This window comes from Dreissena polymorpha, chromosome 1 (genome assembly GCF_020536995.1).
Source record: "Dreissena polymorpha isolate Duluth1 chromosome 1, UMN_Dpol_1.0, whole genome shotgun sequence".
Classification (NCBI taxonomy): domain Eukaryota; kingdom Metazoa; phylum Mollusca; class Bivalvia; order Myida; family Dreissenidae; genus Dreissena; species Dreissena polymorpha.
In genome coordinates, this window is record NC_068355.1 from 61,466,008 (window position 1) to 61,488,828 (window position 22,821).

At 37.7% G+C, this 22,821-nt stretch overlaps 1 protein-coding gene across 6 annotated transcripts in view; it reads left to right on the forward strand.

Moving 5' to 3' along the window:
* The window catches only part of LOC127831478 (battenin-like), a 37,664-nt gene that overhangs the window by 9,963 nt on the left and 4,880 nt on the right, over positions 1-22,821 (forward strand). Inside the window, exons 4-12 of one of the 6 annotated variants that reach the window (XM_052356464.1) lie at positions 4,736-4,803; positions 5,802-5,876; positions 7,121-7,173; positions 10,001-10,035; positions 10,595-10,756; positions 12,497-12,666; positions 13,893-13,987; positions 16,530-16,649; positions 20,957-21,067. In XM_052356464.1, coding sequence (XP_052212424.1) covers positions 4,736-4,803; positions 5,802-5,876; positions 7,121-7,173; positions 10,001-10,035; positions 10,595-10,756; positions 12,497-12,666; positions 13,893-13,987; positions 16,530-16,649; positions 20,957-21,067 — 889 coding nt within the window. The remainder of the gene's footprint in view (positions 1-4,735; positions 4,804-5,801; positions 5,877-7,120; positions 7,174-10,000; positions 10,036-10,594; positions 10,757-12,496; positions 12,667-13,892; positions 13,988-16,529; positions 16,650-20,956; positions 21,068-22,821) is intronic. The other 5 variants (XM_052356470.1, XM_052356477.1, XM_052356485.1 and 2 more) reach the window with 5 other exon arrangements.

The window sequence follows — 22,821 nt, forward strand, 5'->3', positions numbered from 1 at the left end:
GCATGAAAGGTCAAGGTCACACTTTAAGAGTTCAAAATTTAATTTGTCTGTAAAAAATATTGATTGTTCTGTAATTTATCATCCTATTTTAATATGACTTATCACAAATGACAACCGTAGAAGACAGCATTTTGTGTGTGATTACCATTTCACTACTTCAAAGATGAAAGTCACATTTAGAGGTCAAAAATCAAAATTTGCCATAAAACAGCTAACATGTTTGAGATAAAAGCTGATATTTTGGGTATCCCTGCTCTGTAGACAAAATCTTGTTCATTTATTTATCCTTTAGTTGTCTTTTTAAGTTCGTACCTTCTATTATGTCAAGTCTTCAACAATTGGTGCATGTCCGAGAACTAAGGTGAGTGCTTAGGGCTGCGGTTGCACTGGTTTAACCCATTTATGCCTACTGGACTCTCCCATCCTTCAAAATTGGATCAATTTATAAAAAAAATTAGGGATGTTTAGCATATTTTTTTCTATATTTAGAATATTTCTTACAGAAATTCCTGTAAGCAAACAGCGCAGACCCAGATGAGACGCCGCATCATGCGGCGTCTCATTTGGGTCTACGCTGTTTGCCAAAGCCTTTTTTCTAGATGCTAGGCATAAATGAGTTAATTGATATGGTGTCTCCATAGCCACCACAAGGTCAGGGATTTGATCTCTGGATCTGGATTGGGATTAGGGATGGCATCGAATACCAATATCGGTATTCGAATGTTCGCAAATTCATTCAATCGAATATTCGAATATTCGCATAAAACGGCTGGATTGATTTTACCTTGTTATGTATTAATTTCCATTGGTTTGTAAGTTATATCCGTTTGCTAAATACGAGGCTGTTTATTAACGTTGCTATCGAATAATTGTATCGCTGTCGACTAATACTATGACCGATTCTGTAATCGGGCACAAATATAATGAAAAACATCGTGTCATAGAATTTTATTTTTTAATGATTCCACAGATTTGTAGCAGACCCCGCATATGTAAAAATAAGTAAACACACATTACACGTTGCGGTCTTCTTATCCACAGACCGTGTAAAGTATTCCATACTGCAGAAGGGGCTGGTGGCATTTTCAGATTTGAATTATGATTCCTTGATGATTGTTTAATTTATATCATCTGTTACTTTTGAGTAATTTACATGTTTAAATGTCTGTTCAAATTGTGATCACAAAAAGTAAATTGAAGCCCTTAATTGGTACCTTATTGACAAACAACAGTTCAGGCCCTTTCTTATAGTTAGTATATTGCATTGCGCGATTTGAGTAATTCACACATTTTAATGGCTGTACATACTATGATCACAAAACTTAATTATTATTCGCCAATCTATTCAAACCGTGAATTGGCACCCCATTGGGTAACAACAGTCGAGGCCTTTCTTAGAGCGTGTATATTGCATTGCGCAATCAACACTGATACGGGCCGCGTTATCAGTTTGACACGAAGAACGTCACGTCAAACATGTTACTCCCAAGTGATTTCGGTTGATTTTTAGTAAGCGGTTCGTAGTTCATTAAATATTGATGAAATTACGTCTGGAAAAAAATGCGAATATGCGAAGATCGTTTTTATTATTCGAATGCTGACCATTCAATCGAATATTCGATTATTCGAATAATTTTGCCATCCCTAATTGGGATATATACGTTGTAGGGCCTTCGGCGTAAGCACAATGGGAGAGAGGTAGGATAAAGTTAGATCCACTGTAGCACAGTTGATCTGAAGCTATCAACTGTTTTTGCACAAACAACACTATCCTCGAGTTTGTTCCAGTCTATAATTGTCTTTGGAAAGGAGTTGTTGAATTGAGACGTCTTGCACTGTATTGGAACGAAACACTTAGAATTGTTTGTAGAGTATTTTTCAATGATATTGTCAGAATTGTAATTTTGGAATGATTTTGGAGTTACTTTACGCTTGGATGTGGGGACACGGGTTAAATAGTCAGAGCTTGGCAGGGCTGGTACCAGCCACTCAACCACCTTGTAGAAGAAGATCAGCCTGTTGGCTTTTCTTCTATCTTTGAGTGATGGGATCTTCATACCTTCCAACATTCTAGTGACACAGCCTGTTGTTTTGGTGGAGTAGTCGCCGGTAATGAAGCGTGCTGCCTGTTTTTGGATTTTCTCGAGTTTGTCAATGTCTTTTTGGAAGTAGGGGTCCCAGACGATGGAGCTGTATCCTAGAGTTGAACGTATTAGAGCTAAATAGGATGTTCTGCGGCATTGTTCTGGACAGTGTTTCAAGTTTCGTCTGAGGAAGCCAAGGCTGGAATTTTTGTTAATCTTGTTTATGTGTGAACTCCACTTGAGATCTTTGATTATTGTAACTCCGAGATATGGGTTTTCGGGTACTTGTGGAAGAATGTGATTTTCGAGTTGATAGAATTTGGAAGATTTCTGGTTAATGGACAGGATGTAACACTTCTTAGCATTGAAGTGCATTCCCCATGTATTTGCCCAGATTTCAAGTTGGCTCAGGTAGAGCAGGCAGTCATCTGCATATAGACGGATAGAGGACTGAGTCTGGCAGGTCATTGATGTGACAAAGGAATAGCAGGGGGCCTAGGACGGTTCCCTGGGGTATGCCGGAGTCAACTGCAGCAGGTTGGGATTCCTTTCCCTCCATAATTACTTTCATGTTCCTGTCTGTGAGGAAGTCCCTTAGCCAGTTGTTAATGTTTCCAGTGACTCCGTACTGCTTTAGCTTATGTAGAAGCTTTGCGTGTGGGACAGTGTCGAAAGCCTTGCTAAAGTCAAGGATAGCCATGTCTATTTGTGTACCTGAGTCGGACTTGGTTAGGAGGTCGTGAACGGTGGTCAATAGTTGTGTTTCGCAAGAATATCCAGTTTGGAAGCCATGGTTTAAGTTGGTTAGGATGTTGTTTTTCTCCAGGTGGGTAATGATGTGTTTGCATATGATGTGTTCTAAGAGTTTGCATATTACGCAGGTGAGGGATACAGGTCGGTAATTTTCGGCTAGTTGAACGTCGCCTTTTTTAAAAACAGGTGAGATAAAAGCATCTTTCCAATTGCGGGGAAGTTTACCAGAGTCAATAGATGTTTGGAAGATGGTTGATATTGCTGGTACTAGTTGATAGGCCCAGGTCTTCAATACTAGGTTAGGCATCAAGTCTGGACCTTGGGCTTTATCCCAACACAGTTACACTGAGTAGGGGTATAGGTGTACGGGCTCACCTGTAGTGTCAGGAAGTTGTGAGCTGCTTGATCCTTGGTGAATGCAGACTTGAACTGATAAATCAGTAACTGGGCTTTGTCCTTACTGTTTGTCACAAGTACACCCATCCTCTTAAGTGGGGCCACACCAGTGCAGTCCTGTCTACGAGATTTCACGTATCTCCAGAATTGCTTTGTATTCGTCAAGGCCTTTCTGAATGGTGCTGTTGATGTGGCTTAGCTCGGCTTTCTTTAATGCTTTCTTGCATTCTCTCTGGAAGGACTTGTAAGTATGCCACTGGTTACTTTTTTGGCGTGTATGTAGAGCCTTGACTTGCGTCTGATCATTCTTCTCAGAGTCCTGTTAAGCCATGGTAGAGACTTGCCCCTCTTACTCATCTTCAATGGGACGTGTTTGTTGATCGACTGCTCAATGCCGGATTTAAGAGTGTCCCAAAGTGACTGAATGGTGGTGTCTTGAAGATTAGCTTTATTAATGACTGTGGCTGAGAGATGCTCCATGTTCTGGTTAATGTTGGCCGAGTTGACTTTGGAGAAGATAAAGATCTTCCTAGGCTTCTGTTTTATGCACTGGGGGATAATGTCTATGTCGGTGACTACCATAGTGTGGTCGCTTATACCAGGGACTGAAGATGACGTTTTCACCAGTGACGGGTTGTTTGTGAAGACCAGGTCAAGCATGTTGTTGTTTCTGGTTGGCGCTGTAGGAGCGTTCTTAAGATCTCCCACTAAGACACCAAGCACTGGTTCTAGGTTCATAAATGGACTTGAGAGCGTTTAAAACAAGCCTAAGGCTTTCGATGCAGTCAAGCTAAAATAGATAGGTTTAAACTAAGGGCCATGATGGCTGTCTTTTTTTGGACAATTTTTGCAATTATTTTCCACCGTCTGTGTAGATGAACTAAAGGTTTTGTCCCATGGTATTTGCACATTGGTACAAGCTAATTTGGAAAATTCAATAAAATTAACAATTTGGAATTATTATACCCCCACAAACGAAGTTTAGGGGGGTATATAGGAGTGAACTTGTCTGTCTGTCGGTCCGTATTAAGTGTCCGCTCTCTAATTCAAATAGTTTTCATCCGATCTTCACCAAACTTGGTCAGAAGTTGTATCTACATGATGTCTAGGCCAAGTTCGAACATGGGCCATGCCAGGTCAAAAACTAGGTCTCTAATTCAAGTAGTTTACATCCGATCTTCACCAAACTTGGTCAGAAGTTTTATGGAGATGATCTTAAGGCCAAGTTAGAACATGGGCCTTTCTGGGTCAAAAACTAGGTCAAGGGGTCACTAAGTGCGTTTAAAAAATTGAGCATGGTGTCCGCTGTTTTTTGTGAAGACGACATGCAAAATATTATGTGTCAATGCGGCATGTGGTGGTATTCGTCATGTCTGTGACAAAGCTCTAGTTTCTTTTACAATAACCTGTTAAATATGGCTAGAATAAAATGAAACAAATCTCCAACAGGCTTCAATAAGTTACAGCCGGCATGTACTAAATATATCTTAGTTTTGTTTCAGTTTTGGGAAGAAAAACTTGATTGGACTTGTGTTTGGTGCAAATGTTGCATTATCGGTTGTTGTAAAAAGTAAGTGATTCATATGTGAACTTAATAAACTATTAAACATTGTATTATAAGGAGAAGTGTCATGTAACAGTTTTACTTAAGCAGGTATAGAAATGAGTGATTGCCAGTTCACAAAGGCAATGTAATTTTAAAAGTTGGTCTACTGAATGGTTGGGTAGCTTTTTTGATAATCTTATGAAACATTTCTGCATTGTCTGTCTGTTTGTCCGTCCTGTTGGCAGTCTGTTTCCGGAGTTTTTTCCTGAACGCTTTGAGATATAAACCAGATTTTTGATATGCAAGACAACCCGTTTGAGTTACAGATCAATTTCAATTGTTTTGTTCCAGTCCATTGAATTATGACTACGGTAATTTATGAGCCTTTGACTGTTTTTCAACAATAACAGTTTTGCGGACTTTTTGTGAAACCCTTGCAGATATTTACCTGATTTTTGGTGTGTAAGTCTATCTACATGACTTATAGATGAAGGTTGAGTTTTGTTCTGGTCTATTGAATTTTTAGGAAGTTACAGGCCTTGGGTTACTCAAAACAATCTTATTCGAAATGACACTTTTCCTGATTTTTTTTTGAAACACTTTCAGTTATTTCCCTTATTATATTTTTTTTTTACATATGTGGAGTGTTGAAACCAAATTTGAATTAGGGGGCATCTGTGCCCTAAAAACACACATCTTGTTTCATTTTCACAATAATAAAGTGTCCCTGGGGATATTAGCTGTGGGTACGTCAAAATAAGTAGAAGAAAAAGCATTAGGAATGAACTCTTCATGAAGTACCACTATGTGAATGTTCACTATCTATAGCAAGAATTGAGTGTAAAACAATTTTCATTGAATTAGGCTATTAGACTTCTTATTCCAATTAAGGTGGGTAAAGAAAAAAAAAAAATTGAATAGAGTTTATCTTAATAACATCATGAATATAACATTGATTTAAGATACATACCTGTTTGCAAACTTGTTTAAATTTGTAGATGTACATTTTCATTTGTTGACAGCAATAAATGGTGCCTTTATGCTGAAAGTTCCCTACGGCATACGATATGTGATCAACACTGTGCTGATGCTGATAGGTATGTAGTGTTTTCACCTTCTGGGGATGGATACCTGAGACCTTATTAGAGCCCTACTCTGGGAAACACAGGGATTAACCTTTTGCATGCTGGGAAATTTGTCGTCTGCAAAAATGTCATCTGCTGAATTTCTAATAGCATTTTCTTCGATTTTTTTCAAAGAATACTATCAGAATAGCAAACAGTTTGGATCCTGATAAGACGCCACGTTTTGTGGCGTCTCATCTGGATCCAAACTGTTTGCAAAGGCCTTCAAAATTCGGTTCCAGCACTGAAAGGGTTAAGGCATCTTCTTAAAGTGTTGGCCCGCATTATACTGTGAAGTCGGCACAGGCTAATCAGGGACCACACTCAATGATTCAACAGGATATTTTTTAAGAAGATAATTCATTAAAACGAAAAATACAATAAAAGCTGAAAGTGTGGTCACATTATTATCCTGCGTGGACTGCATTGGCTAATCTGGGAGGACACCACACATGCATGAAGACCAGTTTCCAAGAACGCAGCTGATAGTGATAGTGTATGGGAAATCTTCATAATAGGGGGGAATAAAAAACCTGCGTAAGGATCAGTTTTAAGGGATTGCATTGCAAGAATTTATCTGTGGGGCATTTCAACTTAAGAATTCCCTGATAGGGGTGTGGAAATATTAAAATTATTCCCTAAAATAATTGTTCACTGACACAAAATATTACTTGTTAAAAATGTGTATATTAATTTTGGTCAGTTTTAACTTATTCTGCAAACAATTTGCCATTGAACTACCAAATAAAAAGATGATGCAGACATTTCTACAACTTGTGTACAACATAATCTGACTAAATGCAAGGTTGAAAAGCAAGTACGCAGATCATGAAACAGCAAGAATTTAATATTTGTCTGATCATTGGATGTGTTAGGGACTTAACATTCATGCGATTGACAGTTTTGTTTGGATTCGTGCATGTTGGATATACTTCACATGTATACTTGTGTAGTTCTGCAAACAATAATCTGAGTCCCAACAGGCTAATCAGGAATTACACTTTCTGTATAGACTTAATTTGTGTTATAAAGTGGAGAATGTCATCCCTGACTAACCTGGGTGGATGTCATTAGTTAATCTACCAAAATAATAAATGCACATGTACTTAGCTGGGGGTTACTCAGAGTGCCTCTCATATAAATAAATTGCAATGTGTGTCTTTAATTTCCTGCAATATGCGTGTGTTTTATTGCAGAATGTGCACTGTTTTTTGCAGGGCTATTTGGAGTGGCTTTTGCTCCAAGTTTCTGGTTCTCTCTAGTTTGCATTGTAAGTATTTGCATATAAAGTGATTGATAACTCATTGAGATTGTGTTTTCTCTAATCTTGTTCACTTTTAATCACTTATTTTTTTTAACAAGATTTATGAGAAACAAAAGATTACGCACTAAGTGACAAATAAAACATGGAAATTATGATGGATTGGAAAACAAGCTATGACAAAATTGTGTTCATTTATTTTTAATTAACCAGGTTTTCCGAAGGAAAAAACTGGTTATTAGATTGGCGAATGCGGGCGGGCTGGCTGGCGGGCTGGCGGAACAAGCTTGTCCGGGCCATAACTATGTCGTTCATTGTCATTTTTTAAAATCATTTGGCACATTTGTTCACCATCATTGGACGGTGTGTCGCGCGAAATAATTACGTCGATATCTCCAAGGTCAAGGTCACACTTTGAGTTCAAAGGTCAAAATTGGCAATAAATGAGCTTGTCTGGGCCATAACTATGTCATTCATTGTGAGATTTTACAATTATTTGGCACATTTGTTCACCATCATGGAACGATGTGTCGCACGAAAGAATCACGTCAATATCTCCAATGTCAAGGTCACCACAACTTAAAATAGATTTATTTTGAAACAAACTTACAAAGGGGGTTAATTTTGTTTGTTCAATTCAAAAGTTCAGTTTGAGTTGTCTCCCTTAATCAGATTTTTTTTCACAATGAAAACCTGGTTTTGTGACAATTTTGTCCCTTGTTTGGAAGTGGTTCATTTCCTTTGTATCACACCTGAGCACAACATGCCTGTTGTGAATTGTTTATTTTCAGTTGTGTGTTGTCAAAATTAACAATATGAATACAGAAGAGGCCAGATTTTCATGGACTGTGGTGTGAACATTTGAAATGATTATATCTCAGCTGAGTTGGAAACTGGGTCGAATAGGGTCAAGTAGATAAAAGCTATCACACACCCACAAAGCCCCATTGGTCCAACTTTTATGAACCTTCCTTAGAACATTTGTTCTAAGCATATCTTTGCCAAATACAAAAAGATTTCTCACGGTAAGAAAACATGGCTGCTTGGTTGCAGAGCGGACAGTCTATGTATGGCTTTGGTGTAACCCTTTGGACTCTGTAAAAGTTACATTTTTTGTCCAATCATAATGAAACTGGTTTAAAAAAAAATTGAGTTTGGAAATGCTTCCTCTGCATGGAAATTAAAGAAAAAGCATCTTTGTTTTTTCTAACCTTTATATTACTTTTTGATTAATTTGTATGCAAACATTAAGCAGGGGACTATAAATTTTACTACAAATAATTAAGTTTAATAAATAAAAGTGTTTTTTTTTGCATACAAATTATTCCCACTTTGATTTATAAACTGTCTCTTTCAATTGTTTACAGGATATAATATTTATACCCCCATTACCATTGGTAATGGGGGCTATATAGGAGTCACTTTGTCGGTCGGTCGGTAGGTTGGTCAGTCGGTCTGTCCCAAAATTTCATCCGATCTTCACCAAACTTGATCACAAGTTGTATCTGAATGATGCATAGGTCATGTTTGAATATGGGTCATGCCGGGTCAAAAACTAGGTCACAGTGTCACTGAGTGTGTTTTAAACCGAAAGTTTGTCCAGACCATAAATATGTCATTTATCGTTAGATTTTAAAATAACTTGGTACATTTGTTCACCATCATGGGACGGTGTGTCGTGTGAAAAAAGTACATGGATATCTCCAAGGTCAAGGTCACACTTGGAGTTCAAGGATCAAATGCTTGTCCGGGCCATAACTTTATCATTTTTTGTGAGATTTTAAAATCATTGGGCAAATTTGTTCACCATCATGGGACGGTGTGTCACGCGAAAGAATTACGTCAATATCTCGAAGGTCAATGTCACACTTTGGGTTCAAAGATTAAAAATGGCCATTAATGATCTTGTCTGGGCAATAACTATGTTGTTCACTGTTAGATTTTAAAATCATTTGGCACAATTGTTCACCATCATTGGATGGTTTGTCGCGCGAAAGAATTACGTCGATATCTCCAAGATCAAGGTCACACTTTGAGTTCAAAGTTCAAAAATGGCCATAAATGAGCTTGTCAGGGCCATAACTATGTCATTCATTGTGAGATTTTAAAATCATTTGGCCTATTTGTTCACCATCATTGGACGGTGTGTCGCACGAAAGAATTACGTCGATGTCTCCAAGGTCAAGGTCACACTTTGAGTTCAAAGGTCAAAAATGGCCATAAATGAGCTTGTCCTGGCCATAACTATGTCATTCATTGTGAGATTTTAAAATTTTGCACATTTGTTCACCATTATTGGAGGGTGTGTCGCGCAAAAGAATTACGTCGATATCTGCAACGTCAAGGTCACACTGTGAGTTCAAAGGTTAAAAATGGCCATAAATGATCTTGTTCGGGCCATAACTATGTCATTTATTGTGTTATTTTTAAAATACCTGCTACATTTGTTCACAATCGTTGGACGATGTGTCATGCGAAAGAATTATGTCGATAACTTCAAGGTCTAGATCACACTAGGAGTTCAAAAGTAAAAAAAATGGTCATAAATTTTGACCGCATGTCATGCAAAAGAATTCAAGAGTTCAAAGGTCGAAATGGCCATAAATGATAATGGCATTACAATTCTTAAAAATTGCCATAAATTTCATTCTCTTGTTTTGTGAAGACAGCATGCAAAATGGTCTGTGTCAATGCAGCATGTGGGGGGTATACATCACGTCTGTGACAAAGCTCTAGTAGTCACTTGTTTGTTTATTTTATGTAGAGCATGTGTTTTTTTGTTATTTGGGCTTAATATAAAATGATTTAAGAAAGCATTGTAATATGATCATTTCAGGTTTTTGTGGGTGCAAGTTCTGCCTTTGGAGAAAAGTAAGAACATCAACAATCTGACATTGTTATGAAAATAAGAAAACCAAGACCATCTTAAGCATTACGACTGAATTTTGAAGTTGTGTAGTTTACATAAGTGTTGTCCCCTAACTTCAAGCTGTTAAATATTCTTCTAAACTTTGTTCTGTTTATTTGGAATTATTGGACAATCTTACTCGTTTTGTTTAGTGCTTGATTTTCAATTTGAGGTTTGCGACTTTACATGCAAGCTTGTAACTTCCGAAGTGATTGATGATACAATTATTGCTTCTTTAATTCCTGCCCAATGATTGTTAGTTACTGACATAAAAATTCGCTTTTGGTACTGGTTTACCTCATAGATTGGCCATGTAAAAAATTGTAAACTGGTTAACTGACAGCTGTTGTATGACATAAATACTATAAAGACAGAATCAATAAAACAATAAAGAAACAAACTTGTATTAACTCAACCCAAGAGACTGGCACATTAATTTGTTAAGGTTTCCACAAAACTAACATTTATAATTTTGTAACAAATCCCAAGGGACTGGCCCTTACATTTTGTTTTTGTTTCTAGCGTTGCTCTTGGGTTCCTGCGGCTGTTTCCCAGCAAGATGGTGAACGCTTGGTCAAGTGGAACCGGCATGGCTGGCGTGCTGGGATGTGTGATCTATATCACCTTTGGATGCGCGGTGGGTGCTGGTGGACAAAATACGGAGAAATTGAGACACCTTACCCAGTAGGTGGCCAAATATCTGAGTCACTTAATTGTGAAAAAAGGGCATACAAAAAATTGCTGTTTTTACAGCATACAAACTGGTAAAAAAAACTAAACAGCTTGTTAAGTTTGTCAAAAGATATGAGCCGGTTTAGGGAAACCCGGGCGATATGCATGTGCGTAAAGTATCAACATACCTCCCATTAGCCAGCATTGTCCACAACAGCTACTCTGCAAAAACTGGATTTTTATGCCCCCGGTAGGGTGGCATATAGCAGTTGAACTGTCTGTCAGTCTGTCCGTCTGTCCGTCCGTCCGGAAAACTTTAACAATGGCCATAACTTTTGCAATATTGAAGATAGCAACTTGATATTTGGCATGCATGTGTATCTCATGAAGCTGCACATTTTGAGTGGTGAAAGGTCAAGGTCATCCTTCAAGGTCAAAGGTCAAAAAACAAAATCCAAGGAAATAACAAGCTTTAAAGGGAGATAATTTCTATTTTATATCATTTGGCAGGTACAGATCATTTTCACAAGGGAAGTAATTTTTTTTACTAAGAATATGATCAAAAACATATTTTAAGGTCAAGGTCATCCTTCAAGGTCAAAAGTAAAAAAATACAATCCAAGGGAAGTTATAAGCTATAAAAGGGAGATAATTTCTAAACCTGCCAAATGATATATTGAAATTTTATTTCAAAGCGGCGCAACAGGGGGCATTGTGTTTCTGACAAACACATCTCTTGTTGTTTAGAAAAGACTTACTTTAAACAAACATCCTGTTAAAGAAGAAAGTATAGTCCCTTATTAGCCTGTGCCTACTGCAAGGCTTAACTGGGGTCAATATGTTAAGCCCATTCATTAAGATTTCTCAAAGCGCTGCTAAACTATATATTTCTTGCATCTTTATGATTGAAGCATTTAGTTATTGTCAGTTCCATTGGTCCGCTCCTCTTTCTGCCTGTAACAAGTTAAATAGACTACAGTTTTTCTTGTTCCAACCTTGCTTGTTACTCTTCATCTGTGTAATACTTCAACAGTCGTTGCTTAGGACTCTGTTTGCGTGAGTGAACACAGTTGATTTAAACAGTGAAATTGATCAAAATCAGAATCTGTTTTAAAAGAAGACCTAAAATAAGATTTCCAATTCCTACAAAAATAGTGATAGTATAGGACAAACATTTTAAACAAAATAAAGCACACAGTTGTATGGAAATAAACACAACAAATATCCTGTCCATTTTGTGTGTGATATGAGTCTTGCTCTGGCTGAACGGGGGTTTAATGCTTGTGCATAAACGTTAGGCCCAGATAAGCCTGTGCAGTTTGCTCAGGCTTAATAGGAATGTCACTTTTCACTTTGATGGAATTTTTGGTTTATAGTAAGTCTTTTCTTAACAAAAATCAAGAAAGGTGGAAAGTGTGATACCATACTAACAAATCTAAGAATATGCATTTACCTGTTCCCTCTTAGAAGCAAACTGAAAATTGCCATTTGCAAACAGCATAAAACCAGAACAGCCTGCAAGTAACTCGCAGTCTGTTTAGGTTTTATGCTGTTTTGCTGCTCGTCAGTATATAAGGGTTGGAAAAAAGCCTTGAAAACTTGACTCTAGTAAGGAAGGTTTTTAATCAAATATAACTTTCTAAGGGACTACAAATGCGTAAAAATAATTATCTAAGTGGTAAAGGGTTAAACCTTGATTCTTGGAGCGAGGCTCATTTGTTTGTAATTCAGATGTATTCATCTCCTCTGCAGGTACGCGTTTCTCTTGACTAGCCCTGCAGTGGCTGTGTACTTGTTTGCCTACTTCCTTGTTATACGGGTACCGGCAGAGAAGAGAAATGAGGAGTATGGTTCCCATAGCAATGAAGAGCAGGAACCAATCTTAGGTGGTAGCCATTCTGTACAGGGTAAACCAGATACCGGTAATATATTCATATACATTAGGAATGAAGAGATATTTCATGTTGAGGCACGATTAAGAACTCAAAAAGGAATGTCTCTACATTTAGTTGGAGAATTTTAATTGTTTAAAATGTGAAGTTTGCTGTTGAATTATTTTCTGATGTGCCAGACACCTACATTTAGTTGGAGAATTTTAATTGCTTAAAATGCGAAGTTTGCTGTTGAATTATTTTCTGATGTGCCAGACACCACAGAAACTCAAACATGATTTGTTAACCAGGTTTTCGGAAGGAAAAAACTGGTTATTAGATTGGCGAATGATGGCGGGCTGGCTGGCGGGCTGGCAGGCGGGCTGGCAGGCGGAACAAGCTTTCCGGGCCATAACTTTGTCGTTCATTGCGAGATTTTAAAATCATTTGGCACATTTGTTCACCATCATTAGACGGTGTGTTGCGCGAAAGAATTATGTGGATATCTCAAGGTCACAATTTGAGTTCAAAGGTCAAAAATGGCTATAAATGAGCTTGTCCGGGCCATTACTTTGTCGTTGATTGTCAGATTTTAAAATCATTTTGCACATTTGATCACCATCATTAGACGGTGTGTCGCGCGAAAGAATTACATCGCTATTTTCAAGGTCAAGGTCACACATTGAGTTCAAAGGTCAAAAATGGCCATAAATGAGCTTGTTCCGGCCATATCTTTGTCATTCATTGTGAGATTTTAAAATCATTTGGCACATTTGTTCACCATCATGGGACGGTGTGTGGCAGGAAAGAATTACGTCAATAATTCCAAGGTCAAGGTCACCACGACTAAAAATATATTTATTTTGATACACATGGGGTTAATTATAAACAATTATCAGATAAAGGGAGACAACTAAAACTGAAACGATTAAATCAGTTCAGTTTTAGTTGTCTCCCTTTATCTGACTTTTTTTTCACATTGAAAACCTGGTTTTGTGACAATTTTGTCCCTTGTTTTACCTATTTTCAGGATGTCTCATACTAGATGTAAAAAATGTGTTGTTAGAAAGTGTCTATATTTCTGGATTGTAGTCTTGAGTTGCATCAATCTTAAGAAAGCTTTTGTAAAATGTTACTGTTTTACTGTCAGTAGTAAGAAAAGTAAGTAAATATAAGCATTAACACTCACATGTTTTCTGTTGAAATTCAATTCATATAAATATTCATCCTTACCAGCTATAATTTGGCCTTTACTCTTTATGTTCTGATTGGTTTAGCAGATCCACCAATGGTCTTACCAATTACCCCTCCTGAAACAAAGCTGAGGCGTATATGGCGATGCTTCAAGCTAGTGAGATGGCTGTCGGTCAATGTGAGCAGATATCACTTTTATTGCCATATAAGTAAATGCCAACAAATGACCGCAAAATCATATTTTTTTGTAATATTTATTTAATGATTATTTAAGGTTGCTGTTGTGTAGTGGATATGTTGTCAGCCTAGTGACCTTGAAGTCACAGGTTTGATCCCCACTGTGGTAGCGTTCTTGTGATCTCCCCCAAAGACACCTAGTACTGGTAACAACCAGGAAACTAACTAGAGATCCCCACTGTGGTAGCGTTCTTGTGATCTCCCTAAAGACACCTAGTACTGGTAACAACCAGGAAACTGACTAGAGATCCCCACTGTGGTAGCGTTCTTGTGATCTCCCCCAAAGACACCTAGTACTGGTAACAACCAGGAAACTAACTAGAGAGCATTTTAATAAGCCTTGAGCTTCCAATTCAACCAGGTAAAGAAATAAGTATCAACATAAGGACTGTAATGGCAGCATTGACAAGCAATTATGTTAAACCAGAATTTTCACAATTCACCATTGATGCAATTTATACTAGTAATGCCCCATAAAAGTAGTGGGGGTTAATTCTTTGCACTTTAAGTCGGTGAGATAGTATGTCCTTACACAATTACGTCTCTGCATGATGTAAAGAAAATTCTTTCACATTATTGACCATGCACATAGGTCAAAGATCAAGGTCACCGGAGATAGAATTATTAGAGAAGTTAATATACAATATTTAGAAAAACAAATTCACCTACTATCATGGCAATTTATAAGCCTTTTACTTGTGAGCAAAGGAAAACAACTTTTCAATTCAGCATTTTACAGTACAATTGTCATGGTCTTTTTATGCCCCCAGATTGAATGATCGGGGTATATTGTTTTTGGCCTGTCTGTCATTGTATGTGTGTGTCTGTCCCAAAACTTTAACCATGGTCATAACTTTTGCAATATTGAAGATAGCAACTTGATATTTGGCATGCATGTGTATCTCATGGAGCTGCACATTTTGAGTGGTGAAAGGTCAAGGTCAGTCTTTAAGGTCAAAGGTCAAATATATGGCTTCAAAGCGGGGCAGTAGGGGGCATTGTGTTTCACAAACACAGCTCTTGTTTTACACTTATTCTTTTTATGCTCCCCAAAAATTTATTTTTGGGGGCAGCATATAGTAGCTGTGCACAATTTTTGTCCGGGCTATTTCTCAGCAACTAATGACTGGAATTCAATGAAACTTTATGGGAAGCTTCACTACCAAGAGCCTGAGGAGATGTACATGTTATCAGCGGGTTCTGGTCGGATGATTTTTCACAGAGTTATGGCCCTTTGAAATTTTCCGTTAACTATACATATAGTGCAATTCTTGTCCGGGCTATTTCTCAGCAACTAATGACCGGAATTCAATGAAACTTTATGGGAAGCTTCACTACCAACAGGAGATGTGCATATAATCAGCCGGTTATGGTTGGATGATTTTTTACATAGTTATGGCCCTTTGAAATTTTCTATAAACTGTACATATAGTGCAATTCTTGTCCGGGCTATTTTTCCCCAACTACTGACTGGACTTCAATGAAGCTTTATTGGGAGCTTAACTACCTTGAGGAAATGCGTATGTTATTAGTGGTTTCTGGTTAGATGATTTATTTAGAGAGTTATGGCCCTTTGAAATTTTTAAGTTGCTAAACCATCCATTGTATTATTTTGTCCAAAGTTATGCCCCTCAAGAGGTTTCCTTTTATCTGAATATATAGTGCAATATTGTGACAAAAAAAAACTTTGGGGAGCATCACCCTTCTCGGACGGTTTCTTGTTTGCAATATGTTGGGAAAGCTGTCATCTATGATTCTACATATTTTTATTCTGGTTGCATGGAAGGAAAGAAAGACAACTGCACAGTTTCAAGTCGTCAAAGGTCACTGGGGCAGGACATTTTAAACTATTTCTACACAATGCCAAAAATTGACACTTGGGTAAACAACAGCGTGCACTTTCTTATCCAATCTATCATATTTATTTTATGTTGTATTCAGATACTTGCAAAACAGTTTCTGTGCTGAAATTGTAAAAATAAGTAAATGAAACGAATCTTATCACATTCGTTTTAAAATTATTGCATCAGAAATGTGCTTAATATCTCCCAATCTATTCTAAGCTCTGACAAAATTTAGGAGAGTCTGTAACCAGGCTCAGAGGACAAACAAAAGCTGCATAATTACATGATAAATATAAGCGTCATTCTGTGCTAACTGGACTTAATGCTTGTGCATAAAGTGTACTTGTGCATTAAGTGTACTTGTGCATTAAGTGTACTTGTGCATGAAGTGTCGTACCTCTTTAGCCAGTGCAGTCCTCATAGCCTTATCAGGAATCATACAATCTGCTTGCATGGATTTTTTTCCTTTATTAAGTTTCTTATAAACGAAAAGCCAGAAAGTGTCTTCCCTGATTAGCCTGTGCAGACTGCACAAGCTAATCAAGGACAAAAACTTTACGCACTTGCATTAAGCCCTGTTTTCCCAGAACACAAACTACATGTATGTCTCTAATTCATTGCTATGCATGTATTCCACAGCTGTGCGTAGTGTACCTGTTCGAGTATGTGGCCCAGGGTTGCGCCGCCAAGGTCAGACCCAAGGACGAGTACCACATAGGTTGTCCAGAGCTGTATGCAGGCCTGTCACTGTGCTACCAGGTAACTGACAGTAGATTTTTTCTGTCAGTTTGGTTAAAGAACAATAAACTCTTATGGTACTACTTGTTTATCTGATACATCACAACTGTTAACCCTTTCAGTGCGTGAACCGAATTTTGAAGGCCTTTGCAAACAGTTTGGATCCAGAAGAGACGCCACAGAACGTGGCGTCTCATCAGGATCCAAACTGTTTGCTATTCTGATAGTATTCTTTGAAAAAAATGAAAGAAAATGCTAATTTTAGAAATTCAGCAGAAGACATTATAGCAGACGACAAATTTCCCAGCATGCAAAGGGTTAACATTCAGATTATGAGGATGTCTAGAATCTGAGAATGTATGCTAAATGAAATATTATCAATGTAGGCCTTATTGGCATGTGCTATTATTTAATTATTGTGATAAAACTTATTAGAAATATGTCCTAGTTTTCATAAAATACATTAGATTTATGCATCTTCGCTGATGGATGAGAGGTAGAATAGAAATATTGTACATTTTAAACTAAACTTCTTGAAAACTGAAAACCTGTCGATACTGACAGACTGTTTTGGTCCCAAATTGTATGGCTCTAGCATCTTCAGGAGCCTTGTAGAAACTTGCCTGTCCATTTTAATACATGTCTGTATGTTTTTAATCCAAATGACTCGCTCTATATCTTATAAGTAATGCTTAAAAACAAATGTTTGATACTTGATTGGATGAAGTATTTGATACATTCAACACTCACACACCTCACACACATGTTATGACCTCATATTGACCTTGACATTGAGCCACTTTGGGACTTCAGAATTTAGAAGGACCAAATGTTGGTTTTTCAAAGTGATGCAAAAAAAATAACATCAATACTGCTGGCTACAATGGTTAGATAATGAATGTTAATTTTATTAACCTATTTATTTTAGGGTGATAACATTGAAACCCTTATGCTTAGTGAAACATTTTATGTCCATTTTTCTGGGTAGATCCAGTACTTGGTGTCTATTGATGAGAACTCAAAAAGGCTCCCTATCTGGGGCTAAAACTTGTGACCTACCGGTCAAAAGGCAAGCACCAAATGCACAACTACACTGTGACCTACCGGTCAATAGGCAAGGACCAAATGCACAACGACACTGTGACCTACCGGTCAATAGGCAAGCACCAAATGCACAACGACACTGTGACCTCAATTGTAATATTATCTCTGATGACTCTCACCAGACACACATCACATTACTTCACTTTGACCTTGGCCTTTGGTCTAAAATTTATTCATATGAGCCTATAAATGAATGCTGAGAAGTCTTTCACCAGGGGCATATACCTTCATTGAATGCAGCATCTTGTCATCAATTTGATTTGATAGAGTCAAGTTACCATTACCGGATCATTACTCATAGTGGATCACTTTGATGTTCAAGACTGCATATCGTGATAAATAGTTGCCATTTTTAGATTATTTTTAGCTCTGCTGTTTTTCGGAGAAAACCCGAGGTATTGTCATAGCCTCCTCGTCCTCCGCCGTCCCCTGTCCGGGCGTCGTGCTAAAACCTTTACATTGGCTCTAAAATTAAAGTGCTTCCACATACAACTTTGAAATTTCATATGTACATGCACCTTGATGAGTTCTACACGCCACACCCATTTTTGGGTCACTAGGTCAAAGGTCAAGGTCTCTGTGACCCTAAATATAGAACTTTAACTTTGCCTCTAACATCATAGTGCTTCCACCTACAACTTTAAAACTTCATATGTACATGCACCTTGATGACTTCTACACGCCACACCCATTTTTGGGTCACTAGGTCAAAGGTCAAGGTCACTGTGACCTAATATAAAACTAAATTTGCCTCTAACATCACAGTGCTTCCACCTACAACTTTGAAACTTCATATGTACATGCACCTTGATGAGTTATACACGCCACATCCATTTTTGGGTCACTAGGTCAAAGGTCAAGGTCACTGTGACCTTTAATATAAAACTAACTTTGCCTCTAACATCACAGTGCTTCCACCTACAACTTTGAAACTTCATATGTACATGCACATTGATGACTTCTACACGCCGATCCCATTTTTGGGTCACTAGGTCAAAGGTCAAGGTCACTTTGACCTAAAAAAAAATAAAAAAATCTGACAAGCTTTCGCAGCCGAGGGTGGCACCTGTTATGCAGTGCTCTTGTTTGCATACAGCATCTTCAAGGCCTGTTCTTTAAAACGCATTGATTGAGTCGTAATCGGAGCTACTATTTGTTAAACATTTTGGTATGTTTTGCTGACATGTATATACAACTTTGTTGACTTCCGTCTCGTTTCCAAATCGGGGTTGAACAATATATGTGGCCACATGCTATAAATCTGTTGGAAAGTAAGAAGTTTACGCATTAATTTAAAGGCCATTTAGTAGTCTTTCTGCCTGCAAAAGTCCATTTCAGTTTTGATTCGTTTTTAAGATTTTGCAACACCTTAAATGAAATGAAGAATTTGGGCAATAACGGATCAAGCGTGATAATATGTGTATTGATAATATATTAAAAAATATGCAAATCTTATTGATTCTTTCAATAAATGATCTCAATCTTAATGTTTTATTTATGTTTCATGTTCAATATCAATTATTAGATATGATTACAACAATTTACATGGATTATAAGATGCCCATATTTGTTCGATCTTTTTATTATTTTCAACAGATAATTCACACAAGAACGTCATGCCTAAAGTGTAGATACAAGATAACACATAGAAAACAATTAATAACAAAAAATGAATATAATCTATAACTGGCAATGTTACTTGGTCATTGTAAACAACACAGTTCATGTTTCAACAGTTCAAATAGCGTGTTAGATGCCCTCCTGAATGGTTTTGGTCAAGTGATCCGTTATGGCTACAACTGATCCGTTAATGCATGAATTCTGAGGCGAAAAAATAATACTATGCGCTGAAACAGTAAGCAATGGTAATATTTAATCAAACTGGTGTAAAAGAAGTCTCAAAACATTTATTGCTTTTCACCAAAACAACTTTATTAAGCTACTGATCCGGTAATGGTAACTTGAATGTATTTAAGGCTTAATACACCTATCTTGTGTGAACCAAAACAATTTTATTGGAAATCATTATCATAGAAAATAAATATTTTAATTTATGACTCCTGACTGTACTACTTGTGAAAATATATTTTCTAATCACTTGAGAAACTCAAATTGATAATCTCTGAAACCAACTCATGTCTTTAATTGAACAAGTATTGTAATCATTTTAAATCTGTTTAGTGCTGAGTTCTTTAAATGTGGCTCATTTTCTTCATATTTATTTAACACTTTCTGTTGTTCTTTCCTGAGAAAACATCTTTCATGCATGAATCCATTTAGCTGAGTGAAAAGCCACCGCAGCAATGAAACATGTATTATTCATGTGAGATCATCTTGTTATAGCCATACTTTTATGTTTCAACTTTTTCTTGCTATTTGATAGTGAAATAGCCAATATCAGGCTTTCATTTTATGTGAATAGTTTGTGTGGATTTATTGCCAAGTTCTACAGTATATTGCAGCCATATCACACTTATCAGTATGTCTAAAGGGACATATCCTGGCCCAGGTCAGCGAATGTTAGCAATTTATAAGCACTGCCTTCACATTCAATACTTAATTAAAGGCAACCATTTGTACTCAAGCAGCTATTTCATTCACATTCTGGGAAACTGGGCTTAATCCATGTGTGTGAAGTGTTGTGCACACTGCACAAGCTAATAAGGGAGGATACTTTGCTTAAATGGTAGTTTTTGTTTGGAGGCTCTTCTCAACAAAAATAATAGTATATGAAGGTGTCCTCCCTGACTAACCTGTTGAATCTACACAGTTTAAGCTGGCACAAAACTTTACCATCTTGCATTAAGCCCCAGTTTCCGAGACCCAGTCTCAGCTTCATCCCCAAACATGTTTTGCAGCTAGACCTGGATATGAACTCTCAAGCCTTAGATTGACAGTCCAGTGCTCTACCTGCTAAGCTAGCAAGACTTTGGTATGAGCAGCGCACTGGGAAAATGGGGCTTAATGCGTGTTCCTAGTGTCATCCCAGATTAGCCTGTGCTAGTTTGCACAGGCTAGATACAATCAGCACTTTATGACTATACTGGATTTTTGTTAGAATAGACTTGTGTTAATAGAGAATTTCCATTAAAGCAGAAAGTGTAGTCCCTGGTTAGGCTGTACAGACTGCATAGGCAAATCTGGGGTGACACTTGTATGCACATGCATTAAGCCCCATTTTCCCACATTTTATATGTTTATCTGTATTCTTATTTGTATTCCAGGCGGGCGTGTTTGTATCAAGATCCTCCGTTCAACTTGTTCAAATCAAGAGGGTGGATATTCTCTCAGTTCTACAGTTCTTCAACATGGTGCTGTGGGTCATTGATGTACATGTACGTTATAAAAATGTATATTATGTTTACCTGGGAAATGGACAAAACACTCACAGACTATGCCTCTACCACACTAAGTCCACCAAGACAAAGGTTCTTCAAATCAAAAGTCCACCAAGACAAATGTCCTTTGAAACAAAAGTCCACCAAAACAAATATACTTTTAAACAAAAGTCCACCAAGACAAAGGTCCTTTAAAATAAAAGCCCACCAAGAAAAATGTCCTTTAAAACAAAAGTCCACTAAGACAAATGTCTTTCAAAATTTAAGTCCACCATGACAAATATACTTATATGAATTAAAAGCTCCCCAATACATAAGCCCCCCCGAAAGAAAGGCCGTCCTGCACTAAGGCACGCCCATACAAAAGCTCTCTAAGACAAAATCGCCTTGTCCAAAAGCTCACTCACTAAAACTGCATGAACGGAATCTCAGTTTATGGGTATAATTAAATTGCAACTTTGAGATATTTGAAAAAAAAATCTTTTGTCATGTAGTACATGTTATATTAGTGTTAGACATTAATCATATAAGTTTCAATATCTTGAGACGTTCATTAGATTTTAAAATTCGTCACAAATGTATTATACAAAAATTATGTTATTACTGTAATTAAATCCATTTGATTATGAGATCTTTTTTCAATAGAAAATTGATGATCTATGATACAAGTTCAATCTGATCTGTAAATCTTTCTTTTTAGCTGATATGGTACCAGTAGACAACTGTTAATCAAATTTGATTACACATGTTATTTTTAATTTATTGCATATCCATTTCATCGAAAGCTGCATTTTAAGACCCTTTCACTTCCAATGTCCGAGCAGAATCAGTGTTAGGTATCTGAGGAGAGGGTTTGAGTCTTATTGGGTATCTGAGGAAAGGGTTTGAGCCTTATTGGGTATCTGAGGAGAGGGTTTGAGCCTTATTGGGTGTCTGAAGGGAGGGTTTGAGCCTTATTGGGTATCTGAGGAGAGGGTTTGAGCCTTATTGGGTATCTGAGGAGAGGGTTTGAGCCTTATTGGGTGTCTGAGGAGAGGGTTTGAGCCTTATTGGGTGTCTGAGGAGAGGGTTTGAGCCTTATTGGGTATCTGAGGAGAGGGTTTGAGCCTTATTGGGTGTCTGAGGAGAGGGTTTGAGCCTTATTGGGTATCTGAGGAGAGGGTTTGAGCCTTATTGGGTATCTGAGGAGAGGGTTTGAGCCTTATTGGGTATATGAGGAGAGGGTTTGAGCCTTATTGGGTATCTGAGGAGAGGGTTTGAGCCTTATTGGGTGTCTGAAGGGAGGGTTTGAGCCTTATTGGGTATCTGAGGAGAGGGTTTGAGCCTTATTGGGTATCTGAGGAGAGGGTTTGAGCCTTATTGGGTGTCTGAGGAGAGGGTTTGAGCTTTATTGGGTGTCTGAAGGGAGGGTTTGAGCCTTATTGGGTGTCTGAGGAGAGGGTTTGAGCATTATTGGGTGTCTGAGGAGAGGGTTTGAGCCTTATTGGGTGTCTGAAGGGAGGGTTTGAGCCTTATTGGGTGTCTGAAGGGAGGGTTTGAGCCTTATTGGTGTCTGAAGGGAGGGTTTGAGCCTTATTGGGTGTCTGAGGAGAGGATTTGAGCCTTATTGGGTGTCTGAGGAGAGGGTTTGAGCCTTATTGGGTGTCTGAGGAGAGGGTTTGAGCCTTATTGGGTGTCTGAGGAGAGGGTTTGAGCCTTATTGGGTGTCTGAGGAGAGGGTTTGAGCCTTATTGGGTGTCTGAGGAGAGGGT